The 18,941-nt window shown below is 39.1% G+C and overlaps 1 protein-coding gene across 3 annotated transcripts in view; it reads left to right on the top strand.

Annotated features, from left to right (window-relative positions):
* Nucleotides 1–18,941, top strand: part of FNDC3B (fibronectin type III domain containing 3B) — a 329,585-nt gene that overhangs the window by 59,799 nt on the left and 250,845 nt on the right. For all 3 annotated transcript variants that reach the window (XM_069475276.1, XM_069475277.1, XM_069475278.1), the window contains exon 2: nucleotides 5,635–5,775. In XM_069475276.1, coding sequence (XP_069331377.1) covers nucleotides 5,665–5,775 — 111 coding nt within the window. In that variant the 5' untranslated portion in view covers nucleotides 5,635–5,664. The remainder of the gene's footprint in view (nucleotides 1–5,634; nucleotides 5,776–18,941) is intronic.

Raw genomic sequence — 18,941 nt, 5'->3', positions numbered from 1 at the left:
AGGATATGTGGTTAGGGGGAGAGGTTGTGAGGGCCTGTGGTTGTTACCAAATTCTTTGAAATGGAAGTATGGGTAAGAACAAAACAAAGAATAGAAGAGAAACCTTGGAGCTCTGTGTGGGGAACAAAAAAGTCCAAAGGACTAGAAAAATGCATTGTAGTAATCTATTTTCCATTTGTTTATTCTGATTAGTTTTACAGCAAATTTATTCATCATTTGTAAAGGGTAAAGATTTCAAGAATGGATTCCTTGCAAGATCTCTGTGGTGTTGTCAGGGGACAGTGTGGATGTGGTACAGCCTTCACTAAAATGCCTGAGTCCTGTGATAGGTTTGGCTAGCTCACATACACATCTGTCTAGGGGAGAAGGAACCCAGACCAAGAAAAGTAGTGTTTTGTCAGAGTGGTTCCTCCTGTGACTTTTTGATTGAGATGAAAATGAGTTAAGCTCACTTATTCAGAGATCACAGGTCTGGCCCACTCAGCTACCCTCACAGCTGATAATCAGCCAGTGGCCAAGGAAGATGGCACAGGGCACATGGGGAGCTTCTGAGACCTCACGCAGAGACCATTCTTCTCTGTGTGTTTGTGTAGCTCACAGTCTAGCTTCCCAGCCCAAAGAAAGTTTAAGACAGCAAATTTAGGATATGGCCCTGACATTTGAGGGAGTGTGGTTAGCAGTACTGCCTAATGAGTAAGAGAGAAAAAAATGAAAAACTAGCATGAGAACTCAAAGCAGGGGTGAATATTTCTGTATTTGTAAGGTCAAATGCTTCAGTAACTTTTTAGTGTATCACCTAATGACTGAATGCAGTATCGTTGTAAATAATGACCTGAAATCCCTAAGAAAAAATAAAGTTATGGCCAGCCAGCTCTTTAATGAAGTAAGAAAATGTGTAATTTCCATCCACAGTCATTACAAATGAAGTAAGCTTTGGCTGTTAAAGTTAACTGCATGGATGTTAAGTCTTCCACATTGATTGCTTCATCTTTTAATTCCATTTAAAAAGTTTTGTCTGCTCTCATCAGGTAGGCATGTAACATTTCCAAGGTCTCCTCGGAGCTGTCTAGTTGAGCCACACCTGTTGAGAGTTGAGTACCTGTGTAGTTTTGTTTGCGTTATCAGTTAAAACAGAGGAGGCTTACTGTTGGGGAGCTGTCACCAAGGAGTGATGACTGTGCATGGCAAGCCTTCCCAGGCATCCTGGCCCACTTTAACCTGCTTTAACGATGGTTTTGCAGTGTGGTTTCCCTAATTTACAACCTAAATATGTGACTTTCAATTTGTATTTGAAAAACTGACTATTTTGCCTCCTTCATCACTGGGGATAACCAGAAAGATACTACTGTGGACCCTAAGTTTTAGGTTTTTTTATCTGTGTTTTCATTCTTTTATACTTCTACTTGCCTTTTCTCTTGTCCTTTCTATGGACCATGGACTAAGTTGTTTCTGTTCTATGATTATTTTAAGGGGCAGCTTGGCAGGCAGTTGCCTTGTTACGTAGCTGGACATTTCCTTGTCTAGAGATAATTTATTGCTTTTCTGTATGTCTCTTGCATTATGGGCAAATGAAGGTATCCTATGTATGTGCATGGAGCATAGAAATGGGTAAACATTGTTGGCTTTATGTAGGCCTCATCTAGCCAAATGTGTTACCTTGTATTCCCATCGGGATAAAGTCTGGTTTACCTCTAGTTAAAGTGTTAGGGATTACAAAACAGGTCTTGGATTTTAGCAAGCTGGTGGCCTAGGGAAAAGAAGATCATCAACAACTTTGGTTATGGATAAGTGAGACTCTGTAGCTGAGTTCACAGTGGACTTTATTCACTTGATTAATGCTTCCATTTTTCTCCATGACTAATGGAATTGTTGGGTGGTTGAGTTAAGGCATTAGGAGCGTATGATGTTCGGGAGTTCCCACTGTATGCTTTCTAAGGAGTGGTTGTACTTACAGTTGACTTTCTTATATGTACAGTTCCCCTGCCTTCCTTTTCCCCACACTCCTCTTAGTAACCTGCAGTAACGACTGAAAATCTATCATCTAGTATGAAAAAAAAGATTCAGGCACTTTATTTAAAGTCACCTATAAAGTTTGCAAAAGCAAATACAATGGTCCCCTTGTGCTAATAGATTTGATTTCTTTGGGGGTAAATCCCATACTAAAAGAGATGTTTTTGCAGCTCTGTGTGGGTCCCCATACTCTCCTATTTTAGAAGGCTTTTGTGGGCCGGGCCTGGGGGGGTCCATCCACTTTATCCCACAATTGCAGAACCTGGAGTTTAACTCCCTACAGGACACAATACCTGTGCTTAGAATGCTACGTAGCGGGGCTGGGTTGCCATGCCTTGTTGATGGCTGTCCCGTTATTTAACACCATACTAACTAGAACGTTGGAATTGTTAGTGTTGGATGTATTGTTGGTATTGAGGCATTCTTAGAGACAAATGACTGGGAATGCCTGAATTTTGTATCAGATCACAGCTATCTTTTACTACTAAGTTCTTTACCCCTCCATTACCTCCCCAAGAAACAATGAGAAATAGGAACACAATAGCACTGTTAATTGGATTTGAGCCTCAAACCCTAGTACTAAAAAGCTTTGGTTAGCTAGGTTGGATCCCATGGAGCCTAAATAGCTTCAGCCCCAAAGCAGGTCCTGCCCCATCTCTTTCCCCCTTCAACTCTCTAATCCTGTGTCATTATTTTTTGTACTCTGGCCTAATGGAAGGACCTTTAGAGGCTGAAAGGACCTAGGGGCAGGCCCTGAAGTTGGTTTACTCCTTCTGCCTTGTTAGGTGATAGAGAGAGCAGGTTCCATCCTAATGCTCATCTTTGAGATGGTCAGAACTATGCCACGTGGGAGAGGGCTTTGATGCTCACTAAGGCAGCAGAGGGGGCAGGAGAGAAGTCAGAGAGCCACAATCTGCACGGCAGCCTCACTAGCAAGTGCCCTGGAACACCTCCTTGGGGAGGAATGAGGAAAAAGGTGGAAGTGGGCATGGAGTACCTCTCTACCCTTAGATGCTTATACTCAGACCCCTAACGTGAATTAATGCCTTGTTTATCCAACCTGCAATTTTGAAGAAACATTAAATAAAACATTATATTTAAGAGATAGGACTGAGTAGTGTCATCAGTTTAAGAAAAAGTAGCCATTTCCCCCTTATGCATTAGAAAGGTAAAGCATATTAGAAATAAAATTGAAATAGACATTAGTACTCCTCCAGCATTTGACCTGTTATGTCATGATAGTGTCGGTGGGATTATCTTAGTTTTATTGGAGAAGAATGTTTCCTTCATCAGGTTAAACTATGGGGCTTTGGGCTTTGTACTTTTATTTGCTTAGGAACTGAGTAATTGCCTCATAAAACAGCATGATAGTACTATTAACACTGCATTATAAGACCTGTTATTATAGAATGTGCTTCCCTAGTTGGGACAAGACTTTGTTTTTTTGGTGCTTAAAAGTGTTTCTCCAAATGGGGTTGTAATGAATAGTGTAAAATTTTACCTATTTAAAATAAAAAGTTCATAATCTCATGGGTGGCTTTTGTGCATCTTTTTGTACTTCTAGGGAAGGGATTTCTTTTGAGTGGTTGGTGAGGGAGAGGTATATTTCATGTTCAGAATGGAGATAAGAATGAGAAGAAATATTTTATTTCTGTTATAGCTGCCAGAGACAAATTTGAGGTAATTATTAAAGAATTTGCCCCACTGCTTTGTCTGATTGGGATATTGGGTATTAAAGGTTCATTGACTAAAATATCCTTGAATTTGAAATTTTGGGGGACTTTATTCATGATAAAAAATTTAACTGAGAACTATATGGAAGTTTGTTTCTGAAATCATTTAAAATTGTGTGCATGTATATGTGTGTATATTTGCATTTATATATCCTCTGTTCTGCTAAACTTGTTTTTTAATTTCAGCATATTATAGTTCACAGTTAAATTTTTTTTATCATTTATAATAAAGTCTCCCAAAATTTCAAATTCAAGGATATTTTGGTCAATAAATTTTAAGCATAATTGAAGAATATGTAAACGTTTCTTAAGGAACAAGTTATAATTCTAGGCGGGGCATGGTGGCTCACGCCTGTAATCCTAGCACTCTGGGAGGCCGAGGCGGGTGGATCGCTCAAGGTCAGGAGTTCGAGACCAGCCTGAGCGAGACCCCGTCTCTACTAAAAATAGAAAGACATTATGGCCGGGCGCGGTGGCTCACGCCTGTAATCCTAGCACTCTGGGAGGCCGAGGTGGGCGGATCGTTTGAGCTCAGGAGTTCGAGACCAGCCTGAGCAAGAGCGAGACCCCATCTCTACTAAAAATAGAAAGAAATTATATGGACAGCTAAAAATATATATAGAAAAAATTAGCCGGGCATGGTGGTGCATGCCTGTAGTCCCAGCTACTCGGGAGGCTGAGACAGGAGGATCGCTTGAGCCCAGGAGTTTGAGGTTGCTGTGAGCTAGGCTGACGCCACGGCACTCACTCTAGCCTGGGCAACAGAGTGAGACTCTGTCTCAAAAAAAAAAAAAAAAAAAAAAAAGACATTATATGGACAACTAAAAATCTATATAAAAAAATTAGCCGGGCATGGTGGCGCATGCCTGTAGTCCCAGCTACTTGGGAGGCTGAGGCAGTAGGATCGCTTAAGCCCAGGAGTCTGAGGTTGCTGTGAGCTAAGCTGACGCCATGGCACTCACTCTAGCCTGGGCAACAAAGTGAGACTGTCTCAACAACAACAACAACAACAAAAAAAAAAAAAAAAAAAGGAACAAGTTATAATTCTAAATAGGGATTTACTATTTTCCTCCTGTTGAAAAGCTAAATGTCGGTGGCAGGTACTATTACGGAATGAAAGTAGGCTTTGTGTTATTTTGAATACGTGTATGAATTTCATTTGTTCTGTGGAAATAATGGAATTTGCCTTTTAGCCTAATCATGCACGAGGAACCATGGGTATGTCTGAGATACAGAAAAGCTCAAGACATGAACAAAAGTAATAAAGATGTTAATATGCAACAAGGTAAATTCTAGTCAAGGAAATGATGGGGGAGAGGTAATTAGAATATGAGTAATTAATGGCAAAGTCAGAAATTGCAACAATTGCAGTATAGGTAGTTAATCCCTGTTAGCTTGCTTGGACTAACTGCTTATGAACACTATTTTGATCCTAGTGAAAGGGGAAAACTCTTTTTATGATTATAAATTATTGGTTATTCTCTTTGACTTATCTTCTGTCTTGGTAATTATCTTAAAGATAACGATATCACCCATTTTTGTCACTTTAGTCTTCTCAAAATGTTATCTCCCTTTATCTTCAGAAAGATCCCTGGGATAGGGTTGTTAATATTATTCATATGTTTTTTTAAATTTATAACTAAATGACAAAGCTGAGACATGAGAGGTTATGTTCACATGGCTACTTAGAGAGTCTGGTCTTTTTTCTCCTAGTTCAGGCTATTTCTTTGCCTTTGTTCTACCCCTCCTTGGGGCCTTACACGGTAATACAGTGCTCTGTGATTGGAATAATTTGGGTTTCATGAAGGGGCACTTACATTTTTGTCTCGTTATGTTACAGGTGATTTTTGTGGACTTCAGTGCTTTTTAAAAAATGGTGGTTCTCTTACAGGACGCCAGTTGAGGGAAAAATTCTCCATGAATGTACGTCACAATGATGATGACCGACCAAATCCCTCTGGAACTGCCACCACTGCTGAATGGGGAGGTAGCCATGATGCCTCACTTGGTGAATGGAGACGCGGCTCAGCAGGTTGGTGCAGTAAGAGTGAAACTTAACCCAGATTGTCTAAGTGGGAGATGTTAACTCAGTATTTGATTTATTTTGGGATTCAAAGGTTTGTGATTTTTTGATCTTTGTGTTTCTAGAGGTAAATGTTTCTGTTGTAGAACCACTATATGGTTTTTTAAAATATCAGAAATTGTGGTTTTTGAGAACAGCAAATCTTACCTCATCTAGTTAGTATTCTTGAAACATCAAAAAAAATGTGATTTTTGAAATGAGTCATTTAGAGAATATGTACAAGTCTTTGAAATAAAATGACTGTTTTTTCATGTCATAAATTGTGCTTGACTGGTTTGCTTGGTTGGCCAGAACAGCATGCTCAGAGGGTCAGGTTTTGATTTCACACAGGAGTGACCAATGCAAGATGCCCAGGTCGGTGTGAACCCACCCTGGCTCTTGGAACAGTTCTTCCAAATGTGTAGCTCATAAAATGATGGTACTTATTTTTTTGAGAATCTCCTTTGTCACTAGTTATGGAACATTATGGAATAGAAAAGTTATTTCTGAACTCAGTCAAGTAGTATGTGGGGAAAAGCTTTGAACAGTAAGTAAGTAAAACTTTTAAACATTAGTAGGAGCTGAACTATTATCTCTCATAACATTAATTAAAATTTTTTATTGATTATAAAAACTGGGTTTGCCTAGACTTGTAATTAAATAAATATTTTGTCTTTGTGCATTTCTTTAGAAACATCAAAGTTTTTGTTTTATGAAAGTAGAATTGGGAGCAATTGCTTGAAAAATATTTACCTAAAATATACTAATAATTCAAATAAGTTAGTCATTTATTTGATGTTAGTACATGCCCCCCTGCCAATCCATCATAGTACATTAATACTTTGTATGTACCTCTGTTGGAGTTTACCTTGCTGTTTAATAATTTATATTACTTTCTCTGGCATTAGACTGTGACCCTCTTAAGAACAAAGAACATATAGTAGGTGCTTAATAAATGTTTGCTAGTTGAATACATTTCATGTCTTCTCACCACTGATGTAGACATCTCCCTTCCTGATTCCTCAATCTCTTTCTCTACTGGATCATTTCCACCAATATACTGTAGTATCTTATATCTTAAACACATAAATAGGCCTGCTGTGATGGCTTATGCCTGTAATCCTAGCACTTTGGGAGGATCGCTTGAGGCCAGAAGTTCAAGACCAGCCTGAGCACCACAGTGAGATCCCTGTCTCTACAAAAAAATATAGAAAAATTATCTGGGCGTGGTGATGCATGCCTGTAGTCCCAGGTACTCAGGAAGCTGAGGCAGGAGGATCACTTGAGCCCAGGAATTGGAGGCTGCAATGGGCTGTGATCATACCACTTTACCCCAGGCAATAGAGTAAGACTGTTTCAAAAACAAAAACAAATTAAAAAAACCCAAAACAAAACCACTTAAACAACTACACCTCCCCCCACCTAGCAAAGGAAAACCCCCTCACTTGATTTCGTACCCGCAGGAGTTGCCTCCTCCTATCTCTGTTCCCACTTTCAGCAGTATCTCCACAGATAGAGCCAGTACTTACTGCCTGTCCTTCCTTACCTCCCATTCCTCAACTTCACAGTCTTCACTTGTGTCTTCTCACCTCTTTAGTCTTCCTCTTTGTCAGCATGTCCTATTGGCTTTATCTCAGAAAGGTTTGTTGAATTCATACTGTGCCATACCCACTTCGCTCCCACTACCTCTACTGAACCCCAGGCCATCATCCCAGCAGGGTGAGACAGTCCTCCCTGGTCTCTCGCTTTGACTTTTGCCCCACCAGGAAGTATTCTCCACATAGCAGCCTGAGTGATCTTTTCAAAATATAAACTATACCATGTCAGTGCCCTACTTCAAGCCATCCCATTAGCCCTGGAATAGAATCTGAGTGCAGTGCATGGCCTGCCAGCCCCACGTGGCTCCTGGCCTCTCTGTCCTTCTCGGACTGCTCTTGTCCAGCTCACTGAGCTCCAGCTGTTCATGGGAAGGTTGCAGAGTACTGTGAATGGTTTCAAGATGCAGTGTTCGGTCTCCCTTATTTTTACTAAATAAAGTAATTAAAAAAGAAAAGGTATTCAAATGTGAAGAAACCTAGAAAGCAACTTAGGTCTTCCAGATGTAATCACCTCATTCCCATTTGCCTATGTAGCCAGGGCTGCCTATCCGTGTTGTGTACCATTTTTGTGTTTTGATGATTCCTCCCTCATTTTTATGATTCAGTTTGCCCAGGATGGCCTTTTGTAGTTCATTAGGTAGCATAGAGAGCCCTCAGGTACAGAATTTTCCAGTTTTCCCTTCAAAAGTAAATTGCTTAGCACATAGAAATGACCAAAGACAGAAAAGACACTGGACTTCCTTTCGAGGCCATGTGGCATTTCCCCACTCTGTATATCTTAACTCTAAGCTGCTTAACAACTTTGGTTAATAAAACCACATATTTATTTCATCTGGAAAGCTTTCTGTAAAGCTAAGAAAGGGAAATATGTTAATTTATGTTTTATAAACAGTCGAAATATCAAGTTTTACCACAATGGGAGGTATCCTTATAAAATCTCATAGGAAGGAGATGTTTGTCTTCTTAATTAGTAAATATATTTGATTGTGTCAGAGGCATTAACATTTTTGGGACAAGCTATTGTTTGGCATTAACCCTAAGTTTTCCTTAATTTTGCCATTAAGTGGGCAAAGGGCATTTGAAATATCCCTCTCAGCAGAACCAACTCGAGATTCATCATGCCTTGATGTTGTTGCTATATCACTGTGGCGCAGCCTAGGCAATGGCCTATTTTTCTTCCTTTTTGTGTCCCGTGTCTCCCTCATTCTGTCAAGCCTCTGCTCTTTCCTTTGTGTCCTAACACTTAGCATTGCCCTAGGTGAGCGTGGCCGAGGCCTGGGGCCTGGTGTGGAACCTGGGCTGAGGCACAAGGGGAAGACAGACTGTAGGAGCAAGCAAAACCAAAACTCTCAGAGAAATACAAGAGAGTAAGCAGAGAAAGGGGAAGGATAGAGGGTCACACAAAAGAATAAGAACAAAAGTAAATCTCTAAGACAGGACCAGACAGTGTGGCACTGCATGAGTTTTGAGTGCTTGCTCAGGGTGTCTGTTGGTATTTGGTGCTTGCTCTTAAGGGCCTGCAGGGTGTGGTGCTCAGGTGGGTCTGTGTTAATGGATCAGGACACAGGGGACATACCAGAGGAAGTGATCTGTATAATGCTTTCGGAGTTTTTTACTCTGCTCTCCCACCGAGGCAACATAATTCAACTTAACAAAAACCTTTTGGAGGCACAGGATTGACTTAAGGATGGACATTGCAGGCTTTTTATGACAGACCGTTGGGGGTGATGTTTTAAGGTAGGCAGTGCTTTAGTCGCCTCTCAGATAATACTGTTGTAAAGAGCCATCCACTGGCCACAGTGTTCTGCCTCTAAACGTCTGTTAGGAGTGTGTGTATGGTGAAGCTTACCTTGTGTGTGTTTACAGTGTTCTTAATACTTTGCAGCTGTGCAGAGGACATTCTAAACATTTCTATATATGCAAAAGAACTACCACAGCTATGAGAAAGCTGTTCAGTTCCCACAGTTCTCCTCCTCCTGATTTCTGTCTTGATGATTTCTGGATTTAATTAGTACTAGTTCCTGGCAGGATTCTCTGCTGTGTTCTGGCTCTCTATATAAGAGACACTGTGAATTTTTATTATTTGAAGTCATGTTAAGTTTGAAACCTTGGTTTATCATTTTATATAGGTAGCAGGAAAAAGAGAAGAGTGAAAAGAATTATTCTTAAAAAGAAAAGTCATCTTTATTATGAATGAAGTTTTAAAAAATATACCATCAATTAAAAATGAATAACAACAAACACAATGTGAACAGAAGCAACTTACTCAACAACTTTACTTATTTAACAGCTTTATTGAGGTATAATCCACATACCATACTATTCATCCACTTAAAGTATACAGTCAGTGGAATCTAATGTATTCACAGAATTGTACAACTTTGACTACAGTTAATTTTAGAACACTTTCATCGTCCTATAAAGAAACCCTGCAGCAGTCACTCCCTGTCCCCCTACCTCCTACCATTCCTGGGCAACTACTAATTTACTTTCTGTCTCTGTAGATCTTGCCTGTTCTGGAATTTCATATAAATGAGTTCATGTAATATTTAGTCTTTTGTGTCTGACATCTTTGACTAAGCATAATATTTCCAAGGTTGTAGCATGTATCAGTATTTTATTCCTTTTTTATTGCCAAATAATATGCTATTGCATGGATATATACTGCATTTTATGAATCCATTCATCAACTGATAGACATTTGATTTCTTTCCACTTTTTGGCTATTAGGAATAATGCTACTGTGTGCAGATTCTTGCGTGGACACGGTTTTATGCCTCAGTTTTACAATTAGGAGTGAAATGGAATAGCTTTATTTTGAATTATTGTTTTCTAAATAAAGCATCTCTGCTTTTTCTCACCAGTAATTCCTTTTGCATCTGAATAATTATAGCCCAGCATGGCTAAATAAAGTTTGCTTCCCTTAATATGCCTAATTGTATACTATTCTGGAGTTATGAAACTCAGGTTTCGACCTGAGTTTTTTAATGTGTGGCTGTATAAATATGGTGAATGCCCTTCAGTAAACAGAAAATTAGTGCCTATGTTGACATTTTCAGAACCTAATGATATATTGATTTAATTGTCTTTGTTATAGACTTCTAGCGTGTTTTAGAGATTTTAAAAGGCAGCAGCTGGTTTTTAAATTGGTTTAATATTTTAATGATCTCTGAAGAAGAATTATAGCAGCTACCAGTTAAAGAAAGAAAACCTTAGGTTAAGAACAGAAGTGTTGACATACGGTGACAGAGTTTACTGATTTGCTCATTTAATACCTAACATTTATAAACGTATCTGTGACCTACTTGAAGGTAGTGTGCCACTTTATATTGTATTCTTAATGACTCTTCTTATGTATGTATTCACTGAGAGTCAGTTTCTGGTGGGCTAGGGATTGGATTAGATGCCTCTTTGTCCTGACTAACACTTAGCACATAGAGCGCATCAGGTAAATGCTTTATCATGTTATATTTCTTACATTTTGCCTGTTTTTTTTTTCTTTTAAGCTTCCAGAATATTAATTGCTAATGAGTGTTTTTTTAATGCCTCTTCTTCAGAAAGTAGATCTCCTTAAATGTGAACAGAAAACTGTCTCTTCTGCTAGCTCAGGATAGGCTGTCATCAACTTGCCCTGGAAGACAGGAGGATAAAGTTGTCTTAGTTATGTCCCCTGCTCTTGACTTTGCCTATTCCAGTTGACCCGCATTTAGCGTGTCATTTCATTGAGAGTGAGTTTTTCCCCCTTTTGTTTCTTCTTTTTGAAATCGCTTGTTTCCCTAGATAGGATACATAACCAGTGTTTTCCTGGAGTGTTCTTTTGAATACACATTTCCAGACAGCACATTAAACATATTAAAACTTTCCACATTCAGATGTTGCTCATCATTGGCATGGCTTTAACATCAAATGTGCCTCTCCTCCTAATCCAGTGACCTTTTCTGTTCTGGTTGATATCTTTTTAATAACTTTTTCCCTTGCCAGCTTCCTTATTGCATTCAGTAGTTCAAATCCTCTTACCATATAAGTTTTAGTCCTCAAATACCTATAGCCACCAAGTCAGGGGGACCCATAAAGAGTTTTGCATATATAACAGATCTTGCCCAACAGAAAGGAAGTTTTATAATCAGTCTAGTGTAGAAAAATGAGTAAACAACTCTTGGGAAGGGGGTTCAAATGAGAATGGGACCGGCAGTTAAAATAGAGGTGGCAGCTATTATTGCTGAATAACATTTATATAGCAGCTCCCTTTATGATAGAATCCTATTTATGGGCTAGGGCTTGAGCTAGAAAGTAGAAAGAGAATGGTCAAATGTTGGGTTTGAAAAACCAAGTATGGGGAAGCTCAGTCTTGGGTCACACTCCTCAGCACCAAGATGCATGAGAGATGCACAACTTAAGCAGCAAATGCTTAGATAAAATTATTACTGTAAACTATCATTCATGTTCCCTCTACCATTCAAATTTATAAAAGGCCTCTGGTGTCAAGATATTGTCACCCTCTCTCTCCTTTAAGATTTGGGTGGAAAAGAGTGTGAGGGTAGGACTGAATTAAGGAGTGACTGAATAATAGATTTGTTCATTTTAATAAGCATTTATCAAATGTCTTCCCTGCCAGCACCTGGCAACAGAAAGATGAATAACGCACTGTTCTTGCCCTAAAGGAATGAGCAATCTAGTTGGAGAGTGAAATGTAGGTAACTTAAAAAAAAAAAAAAATGGGGGGAGGGGTGCTGTATTTAGACACATGTCAAGCTACAGGAGAAGTGCTTGGATTGCAGAATGTAACAGTGCTGTGGGAGTGCAGAGAGAGGATGAGGAGTGGGAGAGGTGAGTGGGAAAACAGACCAGGCTAGGAAGACTCTCAGGAGCCTTGAGTAGAGATTTAACTTGAAGCCCAGAACTATTTAGGCTTTGCATATCAGGTAATCAGTTTCTGTTTTATTCAGTAAGAATACTTTATAGGGATAGTATATGCAAAGGAGAGCTAATATTAGGGGCAGCTCAAATGAACTATATCTTCATAATCTATGATCTCTTTCCTTGAACCTTTGCTATTTAATATCCTGGTTGGTGAAGCTGTTTTCCTCTGATGCTCCAGTCTGGCCGTCCACCTGGGTCCCTTAATGCCTATTCCTCAGAATTACTGATTCCAGACTGGGACAGATCACAGCAACCCTCAACCAAGGCCATTTTCCAGCTGCAGAGGTAGCCACCCCTGCTTCTGAGGGCCTCCTTTTACCTGTAAAAAAGGTGTGAGTTTATCCAGGTCTGTGGTCTGATTTTCAATCCTCTCTGCATTAGCTTTGCCAATTCCGCTCACTACAAAGGCTTCTGAAAAGGCATCACCTGTGCAGAATCTCAGTCTTATAAGGGAAAATGTTGATGCCATATTATCAGAGGGTGTTGTTACACATGGCACCCACAATAATTAGAACATATGACATATAATTATGACAGTTCTGAGCTGTCTGGGTTGAGAGACACTTTAGAATTTAATTAGCCAAAGGCAGTAATAGTAAGATACAAGATGTAGTCAGTATCCTTCAAATGGCAGAAGCTGAACTGCCTTCAAAAAAGAGAGGATTAAGGAAAAATACTGGCATGGCAAGGTTGTACTGCAGAATAGCGGCAATTTTAAACTCTGTAATGATTTTAACGTTATGATCGTTTTTTAACTTATTGCAGTCTTTGTCTGATTCCATTGTTAACTCAGAAAAAGCAGGGGCTGTGTCTCTCTTGTTCATGCTGTGCCTGGCATCTGTGTTGGCATTTAGTAAATCTTTTTGAATGGATGAAGGATGAAAGAAATGAACAAATTTAATTCCTCTAAATCAAGGCTTGAAGGCATTTTTTTATCTTTATAGCTTAAAAAAAAAGATTTAGGTGCCATTATTTAACAATTGGAAGATTTTCATAAAATTCTTTTTTTTTTTTTTTTGAGACAGAGTCTCACTCTGTTGCCCAGGCTAGAGTGAGTGCCGTGGCATCAGCCTACTCACAGCAACCTCAAACTCCTGAGCTCAAGCGATCCTCCTGTCTCAGCCTCCCGAGTAGCTGGGACTACAGGCATGCACCACCATGCCCAGCTAATTTTTTCTATATATATAGTTTTAGCTGTCCATATAATTTCTTTCTATTTTTAGTAGAGATGGGGTCTCGCTCTTGCTCAGGCTGGTCTCGAACTCCTGAGCTCAAACGATCCGCCTAACCTCGGCCTCCCAGAGTGCTAGGATTACAGGCGTGAGCCACCGCGCCTGGCCCATAAAATTCTGAATCTTTGAAATTGTGTCTTATGCTCATGCATATCATGTTTTAAATATAGCAAAAATGATTAAGATTTTTCAAGCACATCCATTGTGTATCAAACTGATAAAGTGTGTTTAAGCTTTGTGGTTTTCTACTTACCTGATGACTTCTTAATATGGTCTTGTAAAAGGGTTTCAATTTTACCTCTTATAAGTTAGGACCCATGTATTTTTTTTTTTTTGTTTTGGCCTCTGGTTTTTAGTAAACAGTATTTGAGCCCCCAAGTGCCAGTGAAGCAATCACCAAAGCCTAGGAATGGCTAGAGAAACAACCAGGTGCCTTGGTTTTGCTCTTTACAGTCTAGTTAGGGGAGCATTAAACACAGGTGCAAGGTATAAATATTTCAAGGGCAGAGATGCACATACTTGTGTTTATGTAATCTTTCTTATAGTCTCCAAGGATTGTTTTTAAGTATTTATTGAAATAGAGGTTTTTGTAAAAGTAAACTTCTTCTGGTGTTACCTAGATGAGGCATTTTTATTTAAAACATTTTATTATTAACTTTTTCTTGAATAAGATTAAATTTGTTAGATTTCCAACCTCTGATTTCTATGTTTTTTGTTTGGTTTGAAGATATGTATTTGTAATGTTGAATGTGATGTGATAGCTATTGAGGTATCTCATCGTACAGTAAAAATAATATATACACACAGGGAGAAAAGACACTTCTTCATCCAGAATGTGTTTGCATATAATCGTTTTCATGTAGGCAGACTTTTCTTTTTTTGTCCAAATGATTGATTTAAACATATGACTATATAAAATATATACATTACACTCCAAACATGACAGTGGTGAGCAAGATGCATAAAATTAGTAACATTAATCTTGAAGTTTCAAATGCACATACTCATTCTTTTTCTCTCTCTCCTACATTTCCAAATGTAAAAATAAACAGCCTATCAAGGAGCCAGTTGCTAAAGTGCCACAGTATTATATCTAGTTAATCTTGGGTTTAGATACCTTTAGATTATATTAGTTCCCTCATTTAAATTGATATTGGCCAGAACTAGGTGCCTCTTAGTCATTTTCTGGTCCGTTAACTTAAAGGTAGAGGTGGTGGCCCCCTAGAAGAAGCTGTAGTCACATGCTGCTTTAGTGTTCATGCCTACATTTTTCTTAGCTCTAGGCCTTTTTCCTTAGCAAGTGACCATCAGATCAGATCATCTGTTGAGAAGGGAATGTGTTTTATGAGCAGCAGGTGTGTTCAGCACTATCATTAACCAGAATAATTTGACCCTGCCTCTTCTGGATGGATCTGCTCTTTGCTGCCCATTCCTTGCTCCTTGCAGTTTAATAGGTAAGCATTTGGATAAAATGGATGCTCTGCATTTAGCAAATTACTTTGCCATGGGCTTCTGCTTGGCAAATAATTGGGCAGTTAAGTAGAGACAGCAAAGAACCAGAGGTCTTTGTGGTCCTTGCGGTGTAGTTTTGGGTACCAGTTGACTAGAGAGTATTTATTTATATTGTAAAGCTGTCATTATGGTTCCATTCCTATTGTTTAAAAAAAATGGAAATTAATTCTTGTGAGCCCAAACTTAGATTTGAAGGAAAATGGACTTGTGCTGTAGTCTAATTATGTGACATGACTTTTAATTTTTAAGAGGCGTCATTAAAAATGTTCTTGTGCTTTCTAAGTAGTACTTAGAAAAATTCAGTACTGAGCATGTTACTGTCTTGGATAGAAGTTTTTTTGGTCTTTATATTGGAGTGTTGAGTTGTCATTCTAGTTCATGGGAAAAACTGTGACACACAGAAGCATGTGCTTTTTTTAGTTAGTGATGTTTGGTAGCTAAATTGGCCAAGTAATTCAGCTCATTTATCTTTTCTGACTTCATTATTTTAATTTTTGTCTTACATTGCCAGAATGGTGTCTATTTAGTACCCATTTAAGCTCTCACCACCTTGCAGAAAGGTCATATGAAAAGCATTCTTATAGAATGGTTGTTTCTTCATAATTTATTTGGTGGCTTTAGTCATGACTGAAAATAAAATTATGAGATAAAATACTAACAATATGAATTACCAAGGAATGGCATTTATATTTTCCTTTTAGTGTTGTGATGGAAAATCAGACGTTAGGTTTATATATACCCCAGTCTGTGAATATCTGTTTTAAGGACTCAGGAAATCAATTGAGGGTGAGTTGGCTGATAGAGGACATTATCTTTTAATAGATGGGTGTTCACATCCGGTTTGCTTCTCACAGTCTGTTTTTTCATTTTTAAAGTGGCTTCTTCTGGGTCAGGCACTGAGAGATCTCCCACTTTTTATTGACTACCTCTGCAGACTGTGTTACTCCAAGCACTCTTGGAACTTTAAAGAGCCTCCATTAACGAGATACGTATCACACCAGGTGTGAGCTCCCTTTATGGAGGGAGCCAGTGGCACATTTTCTAACAAGTACTCCAAAACCTGGGGGGGAAATGTAGATCAGACATTGTGTATGGTTGACTCTTCCAGAGATTTCAGTGCCTTAAAAATGTAAAAGATAAAGGTCAGAGTTCTGACATTGAAAGAATGCCAAGTGTTTGAGTAAATTTTTGACATTTACCTTAAACTTAAATGTTATTTTTTAAGCTTGTTGATCACTAGAACACTTTTAGTTTCAACTTTAATCTCAACTTTTTTAGTTGAGTGGTTATTTGTGGACAATAAGTTAAAATCAGCTGCTGAGAGATGGTAGTGGAAAGAATGGCTTTTAGTTGATATTTTGGTTTCTTTGTTCCTTTTGTGGTGGTTGGCAGGAATAACGGTTTGAAGGCTTATAAGGTGCTGGGACTGGTGCTAAGCACTTACATACATCGTTTCATTCAGTAGTCATACACCCTGTAAGGTGGCGATCATTTTTATAGACAAAACCTGAGGCAAGAAAGGTTAAGTACTTGCAGCTGGCAAATCACAGGGCTGGGATTTGAATCCACTTGTCTCCTCTTCCAGAGTTCCAATCCTACTTTTCAGGAAGTGTGGGGGCTGCCTGGGGTGGGTGTATCTCCCTTAGTCTTATTCAGGTAAACAGTTGGGAAGAGACATGGGACTGGTAAATTATAACGTTTGCTAAGACTGTTACTCTTCATAATCTTATATGATCTCCACATTAACTCCAGAAGGTGGCAGTTCTTCTGGCTCTCAGGCTTCTGAGACTTGAGGACTAAGCAGCAGCAGTGACATCTGAAGGCCTGGAGGCCAGGTTCCCCTTTGGAAGAGGAGTTGGGAGTGCAGTCTTCTGACGCCCAGCCCAGCTCATCACAGTGGCTCCCTATTTTCCCTTAGGCAATGAGTCTCTCCCTGGGATTGGCAATAGGGGAGCGGCTCCCCCTGAGGTCTGCAGCTGCTGAGAAATGGTAGTGCCTAGAGAAGGGTAGTAGAGGTTTCTCCCCGCTGGAAGTCTCACCCTGGGAGTTGAGAGAGGGCCTTTTTGCCTGCCTTTTCCTCCCAAACCCCACCCTTCATTTCCATTCAAAAATTACATCACCCTAGAGGGAGTTTTTGAGATTTAAATCTAAAAACTTGTAAGACTTGAATCTATTAGGTGGTTTGTTTTTCATTCTGATTTTATAATAATTTCTCTTAAGCAATGCCAGAATAAAAGAAACAAAAGTTTATCCTTCAAAAAGAAAGAAAATGGCCACTTTGCTACACAAGCATTTCTTAAATCTCTCACCTTTATTTTTCCTGCTCTCCAAGGGGAATATAGAATTAAGCATCATGTAGTATTTGTACTGTGAACAATGATGCCACACCCACTTGCTAGGGAGTTCCTCATTTTCTTTGTTTTAGATTGATGAAGGACTGCTTGGACTTTGACTCTCCTCAAGATGCTAATTATATGTTTCAAAAATCATGTGTTCTGTTAAAAATCACTTACACATAGCCTTGGAAAGAGAACTGGAGGCAGGGAGTTGCTTCAGGGTGCAGAATATTGTTTTGGAGGCCTTGGGAAATAAATCTTAAGAGTTAGTTCATTTACCACCAAGACATATTTAGTCTGTATATAAACAAAAGAAGTCACAGTGTGCCTGGACATTATTTGTCCCAGATGGAGTTTAAACTTGGCTCATTATGCTGCACTGATGTCATGGTGCATAAACTGGCCCTGAATTAGACGTGTGTAGAATCGGCTGTGTGCTTGTATGTGCTGAGAGCCTGTGGGAGTGGGCGGGGCTGGCTGGAAAATCTTTGTCACATTTTTCCTTGCCTCTCTGTAGAGACTAGTGTCAGTCCTGAATTTGGACTTGGTGCAGGATGAGGGAAGAATTGGAATAATCTGTTCATTTGTACAAGTCAGTATGTGTATGTCCTCAAGGATGTAATTCTTCCAAGACCCAGAGCATAAGTGTGCCTGCCTAGCTTTCCAACAGTTGTTTAACAAAGCTCTGCTACTAAAATCTAGAAAGGAAAATCTTAAAAGCATTACATTTTTAAAGTAATTTTTAGTCTGTTTGCCTTGAAGTCTTAAATCTGGAGAGTTTCTTTGAACTTTCCAATGATCTTCAGTACCGAGCTGTACAATTCTGTTTTCCTGGATTGTATAGTGGACAACCTCTCAAACTAGTTACTTAAAAGTGTATAAAAAGGCAAATGGCTGGTGCTCTTTAGAGGATCTGACTGAGTTTAATTCTTTCTGTGTGCTTTTAGAGGGCAGCTTGTGGGTTAGAAAACTGAGCAAGAGGAGGGTCCTCTTCTGGACTCCTGAGCACTCAATAGGAAATTTCCGAATACTGTGGTGTTACTTTATTACTTTTAATTGTTGGCTTTTGTTATGGTAATCTTAATTAGAAGCATTTCCAAGTAATTCAAACCATTTTTTAGATGTAAAGGGCTTAGATTTCAGATCTTCTGTGAATGAATTCCAAAGTTACTCTTGTTGCTGGGATCCACGGAAGCTGAGCAGACACTGGAATGTGAGGGAGTTAGGCAGTGAGCCTTTAAGGAGAGTCAGAATGTTTCCCAAACAGAAAGTCTGGTCAGAGGTGAGAATTGGCTGGTTTTAGATTTTGTTGAGAACTTGAAACATGGCAGATTTGGTTAAAAATAAAAAAGTGTTTTTGAGACTGTCATTTTACTTAACTGGGAGACTTTTGTCACTGGTATGAATTTGAAGCAAAAGCAGTATTAGTAAGGGTTATTTATTGAGCTCCATGTTATGAATAAGGCCTGGTACCAGGGCTGCACTGGGGTTGGTCTATTCCTTACAGCGAACATATGAGCTGAATATTCTTTCTTTTT

The sequence above is a fragment of the Eulemur rufifrons genome, chromosome 7 (genome assembly GCF_041146395.1).
Source record: "Eulemur rufifrons isolate Redbay chromosome 7, OSU_ERuf_1, whole genome shotgun sequence".
In the NCBI taxonomy this organism is placed as follows: Eukaryota; Metazoa; Chordata; class Mammalia; order Primates; family Lemuridae; genus Eulemur; species Eulemur rufifrons.
Note: the sequence above shows the minus strand (reverse complement) of the source record. Positions and strands in the feature narration are given on the sequence as shown.